Raw genomic sequence first — 22,316 nt, forward strand, 5'->3', positions numbered from 1 at the left:
CTTATATATTAGCTCCATTGTACAATCCGCTGACATGGCCATTTCGGCGATTTCCTTTGCATTCAAACCTGGGCCTTGTTTTCACTCATCTTACTACTTATTTCCCTCAACTCCTCCTCGGTAACTGAGGATATCATACACTAGTTAATCTAAACTCCTCTTTCCCTCCAGCTGTTTTGATGGTGAGGAAACAAACTGGCACCGATTGCAGGCTTCTCATGACCAAAGTGGTAAGCCCTATTTCAAAAGTTTATATCGGCATCTTCACACAACTGTTTCAGGCAGTTCCACTGGCTTTTGTGAATTGCCTCTTTTGTGGGATTAAGTCCCCGAGACAGGCACCCACGTAAAACCATAGAGATGTAACTGTCGACTGCCGCTGCCTGCTGGATTTTCCCCTAAGTCTCCTTACCCGGAAGCTTGCGACTAACAACCTAACGATTTCGTTGTTCCACCAGTGATTAGGTTGCCTATTGGAGAACATTCGCTTTCTGGGCACAATAGCATTGGGTGATCTGGGTAAATTTTTCTATGGCCGCACCATTCAAGGATGTATCAGGCTCGAGCGCAACAGAGAATGTGTTTCCTTCGAAAACTTTTGCATCCACCCTGCAACTCACCCGGCACTTTGAGAGAGTTTTTTTTAAGTTTGATTCGGTCTTGAGCTTTATATAGATTACCTCGTGGTCACTGTGAGCGTAATCTTCAGTAACTTGCCAAGTAAATCTTTTGATTAAAGTGACGCTCGCGTATGCCACCTCCACTTTAAACATCAGGCGCCTTTCTCTAAAAGTAAATGACGTCCCAACAGTTGAGAGTACCAAATTAAGCTCCGCGAATGCTCCGAGCATACCAGGTCATAATTTTTTGACTTAGATTGTAAGTTCTAATTATACCTCTCCAGCTAGCTCTGTTTTTAATTCGAGGGCCAAGTCTCTTGTTGTGTTGAAACTTGGCTGCCCTTTTGTCTCTCAATACCATTCCGGAAAACTGCTTGGAAAGGAACGTCTGAAACTTATTCATCGGGCCACATTGTAACCAAATGCAATTACCCGTGAACTAGCGCACAGGTTCATCAATGTGTTCCAACTGAATACACTCTAAGTGCCCATATGTAACACATGGTTTGATCATAATGCAGTAACTAATCATTTCATTAAATATAGAAACCATGGTCTAGTTCTCAATAAGCGTTTCAACGATGTCGCGCCAAATTTACTAATATTTAGCGAGTAACTTTTGCGCTTTTTTAACTGCATCTTCTAATCAAATTGCGATGAAGCTGTTAAGAAGTGGTAATTGATTAAAGCAATATATGTACATATGCCGATTTAATGGAGACTTGACGTCACTGAAGTTCATTGTGCACATCCCATCGTTGAAATTTTCCAAAGCGTTCACATATTGCGCCTCAAATATGAGAAGGAAAGCGCCACAATAGCAGTAGCAGCTGAAGCAAGTGTGAAGTTTCCAAATGTTTGATTTACAATTAATGTCTACACGCGTGTATCGAACATATTGTTAAGCGATAAAATAACTACGTATGAACTAGTCTAAGAGACTCTTGGGTAGAGGAAATTTTTATACTTTTTTAGTTCCCTTTTGTATGTACAAAAAGGTGTGATAATAAGCACCAGCCACTATGTACAAAGTAATCAGGAATGGTATGCGCTAATTAAATAGAAGGAAGATTTGTTCGTGAGCATAATTTGCAATTTTGGCTCTAAGCAATTAAATTTCTGCATATACATTAACCTAAGAACCAAACTAAAGCGATTGATAATGGAGGGTTATAGAGTAGCGTGTTTCTAGATATCAGTTCCCTGTTTTTGTGGTGGATATTTCCAATTAGCCACTGTCGGTGCAGTGTAAAAACTGCAAGTGTACAGTGTCTTGGTAGGCTTAAGCAACAAAGTCCCCACTATAAAAACGACTTTCGAATCACGATGGTATTATGGACTAGCCCACGGACTTATTTAAACCCTTGCCTTTTACCCATATTTGCTGGCATTCATCAAAGATCGGTACTGTTTGCCATAATTCTTTCTCTTTTCACTGGCGGCTTTCCGGGGCCTCCCGACTTTGCATCAGGGTATTTCAATATGCGGATGACCTTATGACGTATATTACAACCCTCGATCAAGTGCGGCTAAATTCCTCCTTTAACCAATTTTTCCTCTCTTTCTCTAAACGGAAACTACTTCCAAAAATCGCAGATCGTTGTCTTCCGTGATTGCCTCAAAACAACAAAAAACATAATGATAGGCATCAATCTTTTTCTTATCCTTCTCTCCCTCTATCAATGGATAGCAAATCGTAACTGTAAAGCAGGCTGAGTACCTATGTAGGAGAAGGAGGAGCCATACCTCTAACTTTTTTGTTTTAGCCCATTGATCAGACCCCTCATTTCCTTCAGAATCATTTTTTTGGTCGGAATCTACTTTGTATCGATTCAAAGAAAGATTTTATCTTTGTCACTGTTCTGGTGTTTTCAAAAATAAGAACAATGACAGATATGTCTCAACCCAAACCAATGTTTCCTAGTGAATCAAGTGGTTACATTTTTGAGAAAATATAGTGGAAAGGTGAGAATTGTGAACCCCTCGTAATGAATTACATTGCTATACGTTGAATAAACGTAATAAATAGATGCACAATTTTTCCCAAAGAATATAGGCATGTGGGGTCTTATTTTAAAGGCCTCCATTAATTCTTTCCGGAGTGTATATTAGCCTTGAAATTTGTTGCAGAGAGGGGGAGTACGGGGCTCCGAAATTGGTCAATTATTTGAAGAACCCGTTCTCAGAAACTCCCCAATCGAAGTATTGAGACCTAAAAATATCCTACGTTGTGATATTTAGTGAAAAAAATTGTAGTGTATTAATATATTTTGAAAATTAACTGCAAAAAACGCATTATTATAGGTTTTAATATTAGACATCATACTGAAAAGTTTGATGGAAACAAAGTTATCAAGGTTCAAAGTTGTCTTTTTCGCCTGAAATTTCTATCCCGTAAGAGATAAAATGTTATTACATCTTTCATCTATGAGCCGTGGAGTTTGCGGTTGTTTAGTATTGTTGTGTTCCCAACAAGCTGGAGAAGTGAAATTTCGAAAATCCGAAACTAATTAAAGCTGCAATTCTTGAATGAGTTTTCTGCTAATTGCTTTATGAAAAGGAAAGTGAGACGATAAATTGAAGATATGGGTCGCTTATCGAAAATTTGTTTTTTTAAGAAAAAAAAGTTGCATTATTTTTCATCTTATGGATATTTTCTTCTTAGTACTACGGCATTGCCAAAAGTAACACTGTAGCAAATTTATGAGAGGATATCAGTATCGCGTCCATCAGTCAACAGCTCAGTGTTTCAAAGACTGTTCTTTTGTGAATCGCGAACTGCATGCTAAAGCGGAGAATGTAAAAAAATGGAAGGCTACATATACCATTATATAAAAGGTCAATAAGCGGTCAAAGGGTAGTCCAGGGTGAAACGTGGATTGGCACCCACGATGGAGCATAAAACCTGGAAAACGCCTGCTGAACCAACACCAACAGCTCTACTATCAAACCCTATCTCCACCTCCACGTGGTGATCGCTGGAAGTTCTTTCTTCATGAAAAACTGCAGGCGGAGAAGGATGAAGGCGAGTCTCCCAGGGCTAAAAACGGGACAAAATGTACCAACTGGTCCTCCAGGTTGGGGGTTGGGTACATGGAACCCTACACGGAAAACAGATGTTATGAAGCCACGGAAGGATCCTCGGACAGGGTGGATTTTACAACGACGAACCCGACAACGGATTAACGATTTGCGTATTTTCTCATGGAACGATATAATAGCGTTACAAGAAATGCGCTGGACAAGCCCCCCGTACAGACCGAATGCTGCAGAGCAGCTAGCCGATACCCTATCCCAATATAAGACTGATGTAACAGCGTTACAAGAGATGCGATGGACAGGGACCGGTTTCCTGGAGAAGAGTCACTACACCATATATTATAGTGGTCATCCAGTAAATCATGTGCTCGGAGGTTTCTTAGTCAGCTAAAAAATGAAACCTGCTGTTATCAGCTTTGAAAATATAAGCGAAAGGCTATGCATTCTGCGTTTGCGTGGCAAGTTTAGAAATATAAGCCTCATAAACGTTCACGTTCTTCTACAGAGGAGACTGCAGAGCCGGAGAAGGATACCTTTTACGAGGCAGTTGAGCGGACCCCCGAAGCCTATCCTCCAGAGATCCTGGAGATGAAGCATCAACAAATGATCTTCACAACCAAATGAAGAACGTTATCGTTGATACGGGTAAAGGGGGTAAATCTGATTTCCGACAGAATGGGCATATTGGAGCGATGGGTTGAGTATTTTGATCAACTTCTCAACAACCGAAATATCGGCGAGTTGTAGGTCGCGCCAACTGAAGACGACGGACAAATGCTGCCACCACCAAGTATGGAATCGGCTTAAAAATCATAAGTCGCCAAAAGCCGATAGAATTACAGCTGAATTGGTTAAATCGTACACACCAAGAGGTTCATCAACTGAAGCTCAAAGTGTAAGACAGCGAATCAATGCTTGACGACTGGCAAAGAGGCATTATCTGTCTCATTCATAAAAAGGGGGATAACAGGCAGTGCAGCAATTATAGAGGTATCCCGTTGCTGAGTACCGTCTGTAAGACATTTTCCGGATCGGATCGGCCGGATAGCCTCATACGCCCATAACATCATTGGTCCATACCAAAGAGGCATCACTCCAAGGAAATCGGCAACAGATCAGATTTTCTCTATGTGGCAAGCGATGGGAAAACTGTTGAAATATGGACATCAGTTGCACCATCTTTTCATCGACTTTAAAGCCGCCTATGATAATATAGCCAGGGTAAAACTGTACATGGCCATGTGAGAATTCGGTATCCCGACGAAATTGATAACACTAACTAGGCTGACCCTAACCAATGTCCAAGGCCAAATAAAAGCAGCAGGATCACTCTCGAGATCATTCAACATCAACAACGGTCTAAGTCAAAGGGATGCCCTATTATGCGTCCTCTTTAATCTGGCCCCGGAAAAAGTGATCCGCGATGCCGATGCAAATGCGAGAGACACTATCCTCTTCAAGTACACCCAACTACTGGCCCACGCTGACGATATCGACATCATGGGAAGAACCACCCGAGAGTACAGTCTACCTTCATCCAGATCGAGCAGGCGGCAGTGGGCGCGAGATCTTGGGCTGCACATTAATGAAGGCAAGACGGAGTAGAGGGTGGCAACGTCAGTGCCAAAACCAAAAGAACGAACAACATCGAATCGCACTGGTCAAACGAAAACAATGAAGATAGGAGATTACAACTTTGAGACCATTGGAAATTTCTCCTATCTAGGGTCGAAAATCACAATCGATAACAGCTATGACGATGAAATCCGCGCACGGTTCTTGGTAGCCAACAGAGCCTATTTCAGCTTACAAAAGCTGTTTCGCTCGAAACGTCTCACCGTAGGGTCAAAGCTCTTACTGTACAAGACTATAATCTTGCCAGTCCTTATGTATTCCGCGGAGACTTGGTTTCTTACCAAAAAACTGCGAACCCTTGGCCGCGTTCGAGAGAAGAATCCTCCGAAGAGTTTTGGCCCCTTACATGAGGGTGGATGATTCTGTAGCCGACATAACGACGAAATCTATGAGCGATACCATGACCGTCAGGTTGTGGATAAAATCCGGCTCAACAACTTGCGGTGGGCGGGTCACTTAATCCGTATGGATGAGGATGATCCAGCCCGGAAAGTCTATAAGGGCAATATCTATGGTAGAAAAAGAAGACGAGGCAAACCCTGCCTGAGATGGAACGATGGGGTAGGTCAGGACGCCAGACAGCTTTTAGGGATTTCGTATTGGTGGACCTGCGCAAAACCAGGGTGTGTGGAGTTCCTTATTAAGGCAGGCCTAGACCGGATACGTTGCGCCGTTGATGATGATGATGAAGAAAAAAATAAGATCGCCAGTCAAGGATGAATTCGGAGTCGGGACAATGGATGCCTGCTTATCAACCGTCGAAAATTACAGCAGGAGCCGCCTATGAGGAAAACCTGGATATGTGAGACGAACAAAACAGCTTCTAATCAAAAAGCACATCAAAGATACGAATAAAAAGATGGACAGCGAGGTGACGCTAATTGTAATACCGCGAAAGCGAAACGGTACTTTTCAATGATTTGAACGGACTGGTCAGGCAACTCACCCAACCTTAATTCTATCGAAAATTTGTGGACAATATTGAAGGACGCAGTGTTCATATAATTGAACGAGTACAATGTAAGTGTGACCTATTTAGTGATGACCACATTTTCAAACTTTTTGATAGTTTTCTAAGGCGAATAATTGAAATGAAAAAACGCCACACAATTACTAATAACCTACACACATAACACATTAAAAAAATATAGCAATTTTGTCCGGATAGCTCAGTGGTTAGAGCACTAGGCCGTCATATGGAAGGTAGCGGTTCAAATCTCACTGGTGGCAGTGGAATTTGCATCGTGATTTGACGTCGGATACCAGTCGACTCAGCTGTGAATGAGTACCTGAGTCAAATCAGGGTAATAATCTCGGACGAGCGCAATGCTGACCACATTGCCTCCTACAGTCTACTGTGGTGTACCGTTACGGTCTTGAATGAAGTGCTCTAACACACTTCAAGGCCCTAATCCAATATGGATTGTTGCGCCAACGATTATTATTATTATTTATAGCAATTTTTATGTTTTTTGAAATAGTAAAAAGAGGACGTGATATCCTACTTTTTTCCCACCCGATATCGAGTATTTTAAAGGATACAACAAACTAAATCCAATTTGATATTCGATTTAAACCAAGCTAGAATATGATTCGAGACTGTGGACCATATTCTGTTCAAAGTTCTTCTTTCTAAATATAAAGTTATTGTCTCAACTTCTTGTTGACCTTATTCTATTTTAATGAAATATCAATTCAATCCGAAGTGATACGTGTTTCCAATAACTTACTTCACTTCATAATATGTCAACTACCGAAAAAAACTCAAGGTTAGAAAGATTTGATGGACTAAATTGATTTTTTTTTCAAGAGCGATAAATCGATAATTTAAACAATGTATAGATCGAAAAGTGTTGAAAATAGAGTAGCGTTCATTTCGAAATAAATATTTCACTAGCAAGCGCAAGGCATCCTACTCCGAATTTAATTTCAAGCACGAAATAGGAACCACGGGAATTGAATGAAAAATTTACATGTGCGAGTATGGTATGTATATCGTGTATGGCCAAGCATGAAGGCCACTGCCACACTGATTCAATTCCATTCATCTAAACCTTGACAGACATTCTAGCAGACTCAATCTCATCCTTCCTATCCTACTATGAATTCTCAAAAGCTTGCTAGAGTGTTTGAAAGCATATTGGTTCGCCTTGCACTAGCCTTGACTTGTTCATCAGGCTGGAAAAATCCACTATGGAACCTGACTTTTGGCCGGATAAAATTTATTGATTATTTGATTTGATTATTTTTCACTGAATGCAGTTTTCTAGGGAACGTGGAAATACACAATTTTTCGACATTAAGAGAATCAAAACAGTCTGTTTATTAAAAGTTAGTCAATCTATGCTGGCTATTGTCAACAATAGATTGCTGCTATTTATTTGTTAATCCGGGCGATAATTGGTGTTCCATCGGAAAAATAACAAACAAAAAGACTGACCTTGAAATTCGAGACGGCCTCGCAACTAGACAACAAAAAGCGCAAAATCCGCCTACATCGTTGTTGTCAGTTGCAAAAAGTGCGATGCTAGATTTCCATCAACGAGTGTCTTATCAATTGATTTGCTGAAACAAACGCCTACAAAATTAACACGGAAAATTATGTAAGATATCCAAAAGACTGACAAGTTTAGACTCTACAGTTATCAGTCTCTTACATAAAGAGCCAAATTTAGGAGATGTTTAGAACATATATTGACGCACATTAACATTAGCGAAAATGACAGCTTATGTACTCCTATTTTTCAAGTTCGAAGCCTATCTGTCAAGCCTAATTTCCGAAATAGCAACAACCATTTGTTTGAGACTAACAATTCACAGCTAGTCGAAACCGGAACTAATGGGAGGACTTGCTACTTAGAACGTTTGAAATATTTTTCTACAGAAACGTCACTCCTGATTCGGTCAATTTCTTTGGTGTTCCCTTTTGAGAGCTGACTAGTTTCGGAATGCACACACGCTCTACCAAAAAGGAGTAGAATCCTTGGATCCTCGGTTTCTTCGGCTAAATGACAATCTTAACGATACTCCCTATTGTTTGGAATCCCTGAGCCTTGTGATGAGTTCTAGTCTTTGTAAAACGTATCTAGATCACCAGCTTCTACAAGCGACGTAGTGATGGTGGGGCTGGTAGGTGATATCAGTAAAGGCGGGGCAGCATGTGCATCACGCCGATAAAGAGTTTAAAAATAGTGCATATATCGTGCAAGGTTCTGCGTAGTTTGAGATAGAGGAAGATAAAAAAAGTGGAGATGGCTAGGATATTCCACATGAGAGAAGTTCTTCTCAAAGAAGAGGGAATTTAGCGCGAATTTAGACATTTGGCAGCGAAAGTTGGTGAAATCTAAAAGGTTGGTAGTAATGGATTAACGTTTAACGAGGCCATATCACAAGTGAGTCATCAACCAGCCGTGGGTCTGGAAGAGAAGGAAAGGAGCGAATTTTTGAAACTCTTATCAGAAATTGAATTGTATGAGAGAAAAAACGTATTTATTAGTTTTTAGCAAAAAGTATTTAGAAATACCATTGGAATGGGAGGAATCAAAAGTATGGTTCAGTTGATAGTTGGCATTGTTTCACAGCTTTAAAATTCGAACTTAGCTAATGAAGGAGAGAGAGGGGGAGAAGACAGTCAGGATTTTTATTCGCTTGATTCCTTCGTCGATCTTTTCGCGATGATTAGCGGATGAAGAAATTTTCTACTGGGATGATTTTAGCAACTTTTCGATAAAATTAGCTGGTGTAACAAATACTATCTTGAAAGCGTGAAATATCCTAACTTCGTACTTGTATTATGGATTTGTTGTGGATATGTCCATGTCATTGAATAAGCCATGGTAAAGCTCTTCTCTTCGGAGACTTTCATTTTGAAACTACAGATAGCAATCGTTTTGGCTACCGCTGTGAAGACCCAAAGTTTGAATCCCCGTGAGTGGGTACGCTTAACGTGCTGCTATTGTCGAGACTACGAACTTCATCAAGTCGATTTGCAGTCAGTTGGTTTCGTTCAGTTGATCAATTCAGTAAGCGTTTCATCAAATTTTGTCTGCACATTCCGGTAGATCTGCTGTAGGGACTGTTCCTGAGTACATTTTTAAGAGGCAATAGTCATCCATTTGTGATATCGAAAATTCCAGACGCCCCAGCCTCGTGCAAAGGTCATTCAATTCGTTACTTTCAATAACTTCTAGGCGGTCTGGCATACGTTATTCATCTTACTATGGGGATAGAGCTTTTCCCGTCCATTCGGATTAATTGGCCGCCCACTACAGGTCGTCTGGTATTATTTCCTCGTCTCATATTTTCAACATTAATTTATGAATCGTTTGACGAAGTTGGTCGCCACCGTATTTTATTAGTTCTGGTGAGACAGGCTTCTTTCTTTTTAACTTTTAGATCTAATATATCCATTTAATTGAAGATCACGTTCCTTTCTTTCCCTCTATCACGACAGGAAACGTAGACTGTTGACAAAATATTCATGCTTGTTGTGGAACTGAACAGAGCCATGAGAGGATTCGGTATCCCGACGAAATGACTAAGCTGACCATGACCAATGTGCGAGGCCAGATAAAAACAGCAAGATCACTCTCGAGACAATTCAACGTCATGCGTCCTCTTTAACCTGGCCCTGGAGAAAGTGATTCGCGATGCAGACGTCAATGCGAGAGGCACCGTCATTTTCTAGTCCATCGAATTACTGGTCTACGCTGACGATATTGACATTATGGAAGAACAACCCGAGATGTACAGTCTACCTTCATCGCGAGACGTCGGGCTGCACATAAATGAAGGCAAGGCGAAGTACATGGTGGCAAACTGAGCGTCCAAAAACAACGAACAACATCAAATTGCACTGATCAAACGAAAACAATAAAGATAGGAGACTACAACTTTGAGACCGTTGAAAATTTCTCCTATCTAGGGTCGAAAATCACAACCGATAACGAGGCTTTTAGGAATATCGAATTGGTGGACATCGGCGCAAAATTGGGATGTCTGGAGTTCCTTATTAAGGCAGGCTTGGACCGAATACCGGTTGTTGCGCCGTTGATGATGATGTTATGGTTGCCCCCTGTATTTATCGGTTTCATAGACTAATTGGTTTTCCTAGGCTTCTTTTTTTTGGTTGTAAAGTCACTTTTTAGCTCGTTCAAGCTCCTCCAAGCCTGTATGCGCCTGCATTTTTTAAATGTGTTGCATGGCTCAGGTCTCTTGCGCCGATGATGCTCATCAAATCGGCCGTTCCGATCGTTTTTCCTACTTATGCCAGAGGTTTTCCATAGCATAGCTATACTAATAATATAGTGCTTGAGATGTTTTCAGACTTAGTTTACTTACCAGATTTGAAAACTAGCCTGGACTCCATATTATTTAGTAGCGACATAGCGCTGTTACTTCGATAGCTCGCAATCCGTTATCGCTGACTAGGCGCAGTTAATGTCCCTAAAGACAGTTGGCAGTTATCAAAGCTTCATTCTATGTTTTCAAAACAAGGCGGAATACCGGAAGCTCAACGCTTCTGGTATAAAGGTTTTGTGTTCATCTTATGTGAGCAGCTCTCTATGCACGTTTTTGCAGTCATACATAGTTAAGAGGGCAATCATTTAACACATAGACCATATGTTCTCACCAAATTTCGTAACAATCAGTTCAGCGGCTTCGAAATAAATCAGGTGTGATGAACAGACATACGTTGAATCGATTTTAATAAGGTTTTGTTTCACACAAAGCATTGAAAAGGTATTGTTGTTGTAAGGACTAGACTCCTCCATAGAGACATGAACGTTGATGAGGCTGATACTACGGAATTTACTTTGCACGTGCAGGGTACACAGCTCCTTGTTTATTGCTTCTAAATTGATATCGAGCTTCATTTTTTGGCGACTAGGAATCTTCGTAGATAGCGATATTTCAGATAGGAACTAGAATATTTGTTGAAATCGCGTTTCTCCAAAATGTCAATCTTTGCTTATCGTACTTTTCGCAGTGCGGTTCAAAGGTCGCGATTGAAATTTCATTGGTGTCAGAGGGATTTGTATCGTAACTGAACGTCGGACATGACTTAGCTGTGAATAAATACCTACATGCAAAACAATTTGTTGCGAAACGACAGCAGGATCCTTGGACTGGATTAATCTCACACATTAAGGATGCCTTCTACGAGGCATCAGAACGGGTCCTCGAAACCTGTCTCAAAATAATACTTGGAGATTTTAATAGCCAAGTAGGGGCGGAGTACGCATTCAAATCATCAATGATAACGGACTTCGGATTATTCAATTAGCAGTGTCGCACCAAATGGTTGTTGAAAGTACCTGTTTTGTGCTCTCTAGATGGGACCATTTTCAATCAAATTGACCACGCATTAATTGAACCAGCTTTGATGAATGAAAAGCCCTCCATAACACCTATATGGAGGAAATGGATGCCGCAATAATGGAGGTCCTGGAAATGAAGCATCGAAAAATGGTCTTAACAACCACCTGAAGAATGCTACCGTTGACGTATTTGGCCCTAGTTGCAAGAAAGCCGGATCGACTGGTTCGACGATGATGTAAGCTAGCAACGGAACGGAGGAATGCTGAATACCGCAATGCTGCACTCTCAAAGAGCACAGTACGTCGTTGGGCGAAGAAGCGACTTCATTGACAAAAAGACTTGAAGTCTTGGAGTACCAAAACGTGTGTGAACTCAAAAAGTACAGGGAAGAACCGCACCACGGAAGTTTTACTAACAAGGTGAAATCTACAATTACAATTAAAATTACAGTGAGTATTTTGATGAACTGCTCAATAACCAGACTATCGGCGAATTGAAACTGTTGGAATGTGGCCATGAGTTACACCATCTCTTCACCGACTATAAGGCCGTTAATGATAACATAACCTGGATAAAACTGTGCATGGCCATGAGAGAATTCAGTATCCATACTAAATTGATAAGTCTGATCAATGTGCGAAACCAAATAAAAGGAACGGAATCACCCTCAAGACTATTCACAACCAATAATGATCTAAAAGAAAGAGATGCACTGTCATGCATCATTTTTAACGGGGCCCTGGAAAAAATGATCCGCGATACTGATGGAAATGCAACAGGCACTGTCCTATTCAAGAACAATCGGAGTTGTACAAATGGTCTTCATCCAGATCGAGCAGGTGGCGTGAGATCTTAAGCTTCACATTAATGAAGACAAGATGAAACACATCATCGCAAAACCACAGTAGCAACAGCATCAAATAGCGCTGGTCAAATGAGAACAATAAAGATAGGAAAATACAACTTTGAGACCGTTGATATTTTTTCCCTTCTGGGATCGAAAATTATAACCAATAACAGCTACGGCGAAGTAATCTGAGCACGATTGTTGGCTGCCAACAGAGTCTATTTCAACTTACAAAAACTGTTTTGTTCGAAACGTCTCACCATAGGGTCAAAGCTCTTACTCTACAAGGCAATAATCTTAGCAGTCCTCAAGTATTCCTCAGAAACTTATTCGCAAAACATTGCGAACTTTTAGCCGCGTTTGAGGGAAAAATTTCCCGAGGAATTTTTGGCCCCCTTCAGGAAGATGGACGATTCAAAATTTATGAGTGATATCACGACTGTCTGGCTGTGAATATTCGACTCAACAGGTTGCCGTGAGCGATTCACTTAATCCAGCTTGGAAAGTCTATAAGGGCAATATCTATGGTAGAAAAAGAAGATGTGGCGAATCCTGAGAAATGGAGCGATGGCATATGTCAGGAAGCCAGGAATCTATTAGGAACATCGAATTGGTGGACCTCGGCGCAAAAGAGTTCCTTACTAAGGCAGGTCTAGACCGGATATCGGTAGTTGGATTTTGTGTCATCATATGGCGAAGGCTTCAAGCTACACATGCAATTAATTTCGTCCCCCCGTCCCCCTTTGGGGTTCTAGAGAGTTGCATGTCTGGAGTACACACATATATTCGTATATGTATGCCACTTTTCCTGAGAAGTAATAGAGAATTACTTTGTCATGCTTAGTGTTTGTTTTCCATGCCTCTACTAAACTTTGTGGCAAAAGATTTAACCATTTCCTAGTAAGATGCGTGGCGGATATAAACATTGGATGGAAATTCCAACTTGATTTCCATTGTATGGAAATAACGAATTCACATGAGTGTTGTACATGTCTATTGGATATGATTTTCATATTCTACTAGTTTCAGGCAGCAGTCAGTTAGGAATTGTAGGTAGAAATCTGTCATGAATGCATACTAACTTCACACTAGAAGCTTTGCAAGTGAATGATAATTGATAATAAACATAAACAAATTTGGAATTGAAGCGATTTAAGTTTTCTTGGTAATATTTAATCATAGAAATAAATCCGAATTTGTAAAATTTGCCATAATTACGCAAAGTGCAGATATTTCCAAGTGAAAATGTTTCTACAAGTAGATAAGATTGACTAATAAAAATTTTAAATGATAGGCAATGTCCCATAAATAAGTAGGTAAACATCCCGAAGGCAAATATGTTTTTCTGCGTACAAAATTGACATTAATATTTATTTCAATTGAACCTACCTAATTGTTTATCTTTGGAGTTCTCGTCTTTGTTGTGTGTGACTGATGACGCATTGTTATCATTCGATGATTGTGTTACTGCGCCAGCATTTTTCTTGTTTGCCATTTTTCTTGTTATATATCATTTCTGTGAATAAAAAGAGAAAACATGATTAAAATCCAGGGACAATCATATTTAAGGAATTGCATAGAGTTTCCCAATTTATTTATGTAATTTATCATTTTACTAGTGAATAAGCCAACATCAAATGATATTTCAAGAGTGAGGTATAAAACTTACATAAGGAAATAAATTCAACACAATGTCATATCCTAATGAAAACAATACTCTTCATATAATTAATATGGTACTTGCAGATGATTTGTCTATGAGTAAGCGGAAAACAGAGTACACAAAAGCCGCTACGTCCAGGGTGACAAATATGTATCTTCAAGTAGTTTCAATTATAAGTTTATTGTCGTTATCAAATTGTATATAAACATTAATCAACTTCATTGGAATGGCTAGAGCCCAGAATTACGTCTCAAACTTGTCCTAGAGAATGGTGTTTGCGACGGTTTCATTCAATTTATCGTATTATTCCATTAATTGGCGACGATTGTTCCATGCATGGTGCAGACTCTCCAAGCGTGATTAAATTGGTTCGACGAAAATCATTGTTCCTCGAGTGGATATCATACCATTACGAAGATGTCATAAACAAATATGGATATCGCCTATTCACGAGTTATGCAAGTACTCGTATGAACACTGTAATCGTGTAGTGAGTGTTCACAGAAAAGTTGAGTGCCAAGCAAATAGTGTGAAAATGTAGGTACTCAAACGATGAATTAATTCTGTGCATGCATTTTTCATGCGCAGTTGTTTAGTAGCATTAAATTTGGATTTTGATTACGAATAGCAGAATGAACAGCCGCTGCAAGACAAAACTAGATTCCCTACTAGGATGACCTCTATGGCCATAGTGAGATTGTATGTGGCTTGGCGTTAATGTCAACTCCGTAATTGAATGGAAATCGTGAAAAACGAGTCATATAAGTAAAGGAATCATGGAAAATTCTACTTGCAATCTCAATATAGAGTGGCTTGTACGTTGTATATACAAAAAATCAGGCGAAATGAAATCAAACGCCGCTCGTTCTCCAATCCGGATAACCTTATTTGTACTTTTAATAACGTATTTGGATTCAGCATTAAATTTCCCGTAAACTAGATAGCTTTCATGTTCTTGCACATAAATATTCTACATTAATTACACGGACTACCTAAATTTGATTAGAAGATTAGAGATTATGAAAGACAACGTTTTTTTAATTACAAGGCAAACACAATAATTTTCTATTCTGAATGAGATATTTTGAATTTGGAAACCAAATGCGCCTTCCTTTAGTGTGTATTCCACACTAGAACTCCGTCGTAGACGCGAACTACTTTCCTATTATTTGTGAGAACAAAATTAAATACTCGAGATGAGACAACTAGAAGTGGCTCAGTTAAAATGTCAGCAGCAATTCGTCCTTGAGTGTCCCGTAAAAGTTGTTTTGGATGAGACAACTCAGTATTTTCCGCGCCGTAGAGAAAAACTCCGAGACTGTTGTGAAAGCCTCTATTATCCCTTTAGCTTTAACTAGAGAGGATGGCCAAATTATTAGAGCCATTCATGTTCAACAACATCAAACCGCACTTTTTAAACAGGAAGAATAAGGACAGGAGAGTACAACTTTGGCACCGTTGACAATTTCTCCTATCTACGGTTGAAAATCACAACCAATAACATGATGATGAAATCCGCGCACGGTTGTTGTCAGCCAACAGAGCCTATTTCAGCTTACAAAAACTGTTCCGCTCGAAACGTCTCACCATAGGGTCAAAGCTCTTACTGTACAAGACTATGATCTTGCCAGTCCTCATGTATTCCTCGGAAACTTGGGTACTTAGCAAAAAAAATTGCGAACTCTTGGCCGCGTTCGAGAGAAGAATCCTCCGAAGAATGTTTGGCCCCCTACATGAGGATGGACGATTCCGTAGCCTACACAATGACGAAATCTATGAGCGATACATTACCGTCCGGTTGTGAATAAAATCCGGCTCAATAGGTTACGGTGGGCGGGTCACTTAATCCGTATGGATGAGGATGATCCCATCCGGAAAGTCTATAAGAGCAATATCTATGGTAGAAAGAGAAGACGAGGCAGACCCTGCCAGGACGCCAGACAGCTTTTAGGGATATCGAATTGGTGGACCTCGGCGCAAAACCGGGATGTCTGGAGTTCCTTATTAAGGCAGGCCTAGACCGGATACCGGTTGTTGCGCCGTTGATGATGATGATTATTCACGTTTTTAAGATTTTGTGTGAAACAAATCCTTATTAACATCGATTCAATGTCTGTCTGTCACACCCGATTTATTCAGAAACGTCTGAACTAATTGTGACGAAATTTGTTGAGAAAAATGGTAGCGCCAAATAAAATTAATAATAGCATATTACTATATTATAGGGATATACTTGACAACCCCCCTTAAGTTCATCCTACAAATACAAAATTTAGTATTGGATAATATGAGGCACGACCTTGCGAAGTTTGAATGAAATCATAGGATTATTAACAAATTTATAGGGGACCAACATTTCGCATTTCACGTGAATTTTTTGCAATCTAATAAGTGTGTGCATATGTATGTACTAATAAAGTTTGTAAAGTGCCGTCCAATAGTATAGGACATGTATGTACGTTAGTACTCGTGGCATTTACTTTACGTACATATATGTATGCTTTTGTGCACGAAGTAAAGTGGAAATGCGAAAAGATGCGTTAGATCAAATTGGATGAACGTTTGTTTATTTAGGATTAGAACAATATTGTTGTCTTTGATATGTATGTACATGTCTACATTTATACTTAATTAATTAATGAATGAATATTTTGTTTTGTTTGCTATGTACGAATAGAAAGCCATGCACAGGGAGTTCCTCATATAAGATAAACACAAAACCTTTTATCCGAAGCGACCAGCTTCTGGTATCCGAACTTGTTTGTATTTTCCCAGATGAAATTATCTGTATAAATGGCTTTTTAAAAAATAGAAGGCAATTGAATTTCTAACTATGTACGCACGGAATTGTCATGCATTCATCGTTCCTCACATAGGGAAACACAAAACCTTTTATAACTGAAGCGTCTAGCTTCCAGGTTCCCGACTTATTTATCTAGTTTTAAGAACATTGTATTTTTAAGGTTTTGTGTAAAACAAAACCTTATTAAAATCGGTTTACTATCTGTTTGTCACACGCATTTTTTTCGAAAACGGTGAAGCGATTGACACCAAATTCGTTGGAAAGGTGGCTCATGCATACAGTGAGTTACATCATTCTACGTCAAATTTAGGGGAGGAGGTGGGGTCCCCATACATGCAAAAGGGGGTGTAAATCTTTTTCTCACCAAATATAGTCATGTGGAGTACCAAATGAAAAGTCCTAGTCAGTACTTTTCGAAGTCGGTCTTAGTTAACTTTAATTTGATCCCACGCTTGACTATATTCGATGAAAAAAGATGTTACACCCCCCTTTTCATGTATGGGCACCCCCTTAAACTCAACGAAGACCGATATTGCCCACTGACTGTGTTCCCACTTTTCCACCAAATTTCGTATCAATAGGAGTAACCATTTCTGAGGAAGTGGGTGTGACAGACAGACAGACATACGGGCGGAGGTATTTGCTGAGAATGAATTCTACCTTTTTTTAAGTCTATTATGTTTCCATCCATTCCTCCAACTTTTTGCAAAGGATATCTATAGTTGAGATTTGCAAGTGGTTTAACGTGAGTACCTACCGTGTGGGTATAATCTCACAATTACCTTTGTACACGAAAGATATGGGGATCAAAATCGTACCCTCACAGTGAGTAGCACAGTTCATGCGAGGCCTATTTAACGCCTTTGCCATAATTAAGAGATACGGCAATCTAGTTATAAAGCATTGACCATGCAAGGAGTTGTGCCTGGCAAATGATTTTAACCACCACCATGAAACTCCCACAAAGAGGTCAAACGTAAATAACCAGGCTGAAGGCACAACCTTTAGGGATTCTCCTGAAGCATATGCTCTCAGGGGCCCATTCTAGTTCCCATGATACTAGTGTGGCGGAGCAGGCAATTTGCATAACTATCATACTTAATTTCGAATGCACTGACGGCCACGACTCCACAATTTCAATTTTTTGACAAACAGTCGCCATTGTTTAAGGCACTTGCTTCTTGTCACGACGCACACTGGGGTCTTTACAGGGCGCTCGTGCCCAAAATTTCAAAACCATTTTTTTGCGATAGGCCGATTGAAAATCTTGATTTCGTTGGCATTTTTTCAAAACTGTGCAGTTTTATGACCCAATAGAAAAAGTGTAATTATGTGGTTGGCATCTGGTAGGTATCACTTTCCCTGCCTACTGAGCTTGCCTATTCAAAGAATCTTGTATTTTCCACACAAATTAAAATGAAATTGGTCACAGATCTCAAACACCCACCTTCATGCGCTCCATATTGGACTTTAAACTTGTTTAAGTATCCCCGGAATCACTCTCTATTTAGGAAATGGAAACTATAGGAGTGTTGATAACTGAATTAAATATAGAAAATCATTTCTTGGAAAGGAAATCTGTTTCCGTCTTAATAGGCGCATTATGAAAATATAGTAATGTATCCAATTCGTGTTTATCATTTCGAGGCCAGTCACCCCATTATTTAAATTGCATTTGTTATCTATTAAAAGTTCTCCTTACATATTTCTTTTCTCTTTTATGAAATCTAGTTTGTCATATGACAAACAAAAATAGCAAATTTATACATTTCGTTTTCCTGGTTTATTTTACCATTAAAACAATGACATTTTTATCGTAATTATAATCGATAGGCACTTAAAAATTAATTTCTTTTGATTTATTTTTAAACAGTGACGATTTCCATTATGAACAGAGACAATGAAGAATCGATCATATTCACTCCTCATTAATTCCTTCCACTTGAATCAAATAAAAATGATCAAAAAAATTTAATCAATTCGATTTGAACTGCATAGAGATCATTTTTTGATGAGCCATTCATATGACGCTCAACTTGGGAAAAAAATTTCCCTAGGCTTTGAGCAAATACGCTCCCCCAGCTAGTGTGATAACTTTTTTATCTCTACATATCTCGGATCAATTACAATGACGGTGTAATACCAAGTACGACAAAGGTTGTCAGCTGTGATATCACAGAGGAAAGAACGCGCATCCGTAACTTTTATCATTTACTTAATTAATCTACCGACCTATTTTTTGCGCCATTAATATGGGTAATAATTATAACGCCACAATTTCATATTTCTAGTTGTGCGTTTTTCGATAACCGAAGTGCGATAAGCACATGAGCTTCAATCACTTTTTCACTACCTAAGCCGCATATCAGCTTTTACTGGTCACAAAGAACTCAGAATGGATTTGCAAAATGTTTTAATCTTGGGATTCAGAAGGTAAAAAAACAAGTAAAATTTCGAACTGTTAGTATATTAGGAAGTTATCCACCAGATTAAACAAATAAAAAAATTCAATAAATCGTATTTTTGTTTACAATAAATTGGATATTTATTCACTGTAAATGTTAAGCGACATCTTAACATAATTATTGATTGATTGTTCAAGGATGTTGATAATATATTTTTTTGGCGCTTATGAAAAATGTCCTCATGATAGATCATTTTAAATGTTTACTGAAGATTATTAAAATGTCAGGAGAAACACATGAAGATGGAAACAAAGGATTGTAACTCTCCAAGTGGTATGAAGTCACAGACTTCGAATCTACCCGCGATTGTTAGAAATCAGGTCGTGGTCGAGGCACGGATTTTGAAGGCCTCACTTAATTCATGTTCCCCCGCGGAAAAATCTGTGGAAGACAGGTTCGCCACTTTAGTGGAAAACCTGCACCCGGTATCTACGGCGCGGTCAGCCAAAAAGGATAGTACAATAACTCCCTTATTGAGAGCAACTGGAAATCTGACTATGGCCGGCCTGTTGGTGACAGTGTTGCCTAACTTTTCTAAAATACCGGGGAGGAAGGCCTGGCAGAAGGAAACTTTAGCCGCAAAGGAGAAGGGATTACAAGCTTGCCTGTCAGAACCTTCTCCTGGGCCTGTACACGGAACGGAAGAAAGGTAAGCTGTAGGTATATGAAAACAGATCCAGGCACTACGAAAGAAGGCGATATCCAGAGAAATCGGACGTAAGAAAACGGAAATCTCGGCGGAACGTGAGGATAAGCTGGTAACCCCGGTGAGATCCACACTGAACGCAGCAGACTTCTCATGGCTATAAACATAAGAGTTAGTCAAATCAACCTGCAGCATGCTAAAGTTTCTTCCTATCTACTGATGGCAAAGCTAGCAAAGTTGCAGGACTGTCCTTATATATTTCTGGTTCAAGAGCCATGGGTTCCTTTTAACAGAATCTGTGGTATTGAATCACTCAAGGGGACTAGGATCTTCTTCGATGAAAGATCATCGAGACCGAGGGCCTGCGTTGTGATGTCAAAATTGTTAGAGGTAACCATGCTAACAAGCTTCGTGTATATGTCGCGCCATCGGGCTACTCTGGTCTGAGATAATAACAAATGAAGAACTTCTTCGGCATACTGGTCAGACCCGTAGACGTACTGATTAGAAAGTGGAAGTGGCAGTGGAGAGTGCGGGCTCATAAGGAAAATTGTGGAATTAGCTGAAACACATTGCCAGGATCCGATAGCGCGTAGCTGAGATTGACGCGCTATGCCCCACATAGATTAACTTTTGCTTTTCTATCCCCGGGTGAACGAAAGTATAGTTAGTTGGTGCTAGTAACTTTGCCTAGTAGCTAGGGAGATATTTATTAGCTACAATCACTTAATCTTCTGAATCCACTTGTTAACTAGGCTAACAAGTATAATACTATAATAGTATATTTCATATATCATTCAATGGCAATTTGTTGGTATGATTTTCATGATATTAAAAAAATGTTGACATCTAGTATGAAATTTCAGAGAGAGTTGACGTTAACAAAGGCAGCACCTGACAATGTTTTATGATACCGTTTCGTTCCATTCAATTAAATACAAAAGGAAAATCAGGATAACATATTGTTTACGAAATGCAATTTACCTTAACTTTTGATTAGAAGCTTCAACTCTCTGGCATTTGGTAGAAAACAAGGTGCGCAAGGCGAAATCACGGCTCTCATATACACGAATACTCACATCTCAGATAAAACTTCCGCCTATTAAACCCGGAACTCGAATCCATCTTCTATAATAAGCTTGAGATGGCTCTTAGGCTGTTCGCTATCAACAGCTGTCCTGATGTATTGGATCGAAATGAGATAAAATAGACTCTGGAAAGTATCTTCCTTTAAATAAGCTTAACGGAAGGGAAGCAAGCGGAAATGAAGCGTAGCATCAATTCTTTTTTTTTCATAAATTGTTCCTCGTCGCTTTAGGAATTAGATTGGATTTGGAAGACTTTGAGAATCCGGTCCAAGAAGTAACATTAATGTATAGTTTTGCACTCGAGCGGAGAATCATGACTATGAGAAATTCAACTTATAAAATTACCTTTGAAAACATATTGATAATAGGAACATGTGAATTTTTTTGGCCATTGTGGATTTCATAAGTTTTATTATACATACTTGTATTATAGATGGTTGTTCGAGCATGGAATATGTCAAAATTGTAGCGGAACTGAATCAGATTTTTAGATTGTAAATTTAAAGGACACAGGTAACGAAACGATTTTTATAAAACGTGGGTGACTACGTATTATGAAGCTTCATCATCATCATCAACGGCGCAACAACCGGTATCCGGTCTAGGCCTGCCTTAATAAGGAACTTCAAACATCCCGGTTTTGCGCCGAGGTCTACCAATTCGATATCCCTAAAAGCTGTCTGGCGTCCTGGCCTACACTATCGCTCCATCTTATCATTATGAAGCTTAATAAGTGCGAATCTGCTGCGCTCGACTCAATTGAAAGAAGATTAATATATGCTGCTTACTAGGGTTTAGAGGAAGCTCACATTTTTAAAGTTTATAACTCAAAAACGGGGAGCTAGAGATTAGGAAGGTTATATGAGGGCTGTTAGGAGAGCAACTGTTCCACTTAGATGTAACTAAAGTTCAATTATGAGGAGGAGGATCGAGTTCGAACTGGAGAGTACAAACGATAGATAGATAGATGCAAATGAGTCAAAAATCGGAAGCTTGGCGCTTCAGTTATGAAAGATTTTGTCGTTTTCAATTTATATGTTGCTCGTAGTGTATATGCGTTTATGTTGAGAAACTATTCAATTTAGTGAGATACTGACAATCATAGAATGTCTCAAAACGCAATACTACACCTTTGGTAATAGTAGTAGATCCTAAGTTGCGTTAGAACTATATTGTAGAAAAAGTGCGT

General features: G+C 39.4%; 1 protein-coding gene across 2 annotated transcripts in view; it reads right to left on the reverse strand.

Annotated features, from left to right (window-relative positions):
* The window catches only part of LOC119650414 (monocarboxylate transporter 13), a 110,160-nt gene that overhangs the window by 41,569 nt on the left and 46,275 nt on the right, over nucleotides 1-22,316 (reverse strand). For both annotated transcript variants that reach the window (XM_038053216.1, XM_038053207.1), the window contains exon 2: nucleotides 13,852-13,978. In XM_038053216.1, the coding sequence (XP_037909144.1) occupies nucleotides 13,852-13,957 (106 nt within the window). In that variant the 5' untranslated portion in view covers nucleotides 13,958-13,978. The remainder of the gene's footprint in view (nucleotides 1-13,851; nucleotides 13,979-22,316) is intronic.

This window comes from Hermetia illucens, chromosome 1 (assembly GCF_905115235.1).
Source record: "Hermetia illucens chromosome 1, iHerIll2.2.curated.20191125, whole genome shotgun sequence".
Taxonomy (NCBI): Eukaryota; Metazoa; Arthropoda; class Insecta; order Diptera; family Stratiomyidae; genus Hermetia; species Hermetia illucens.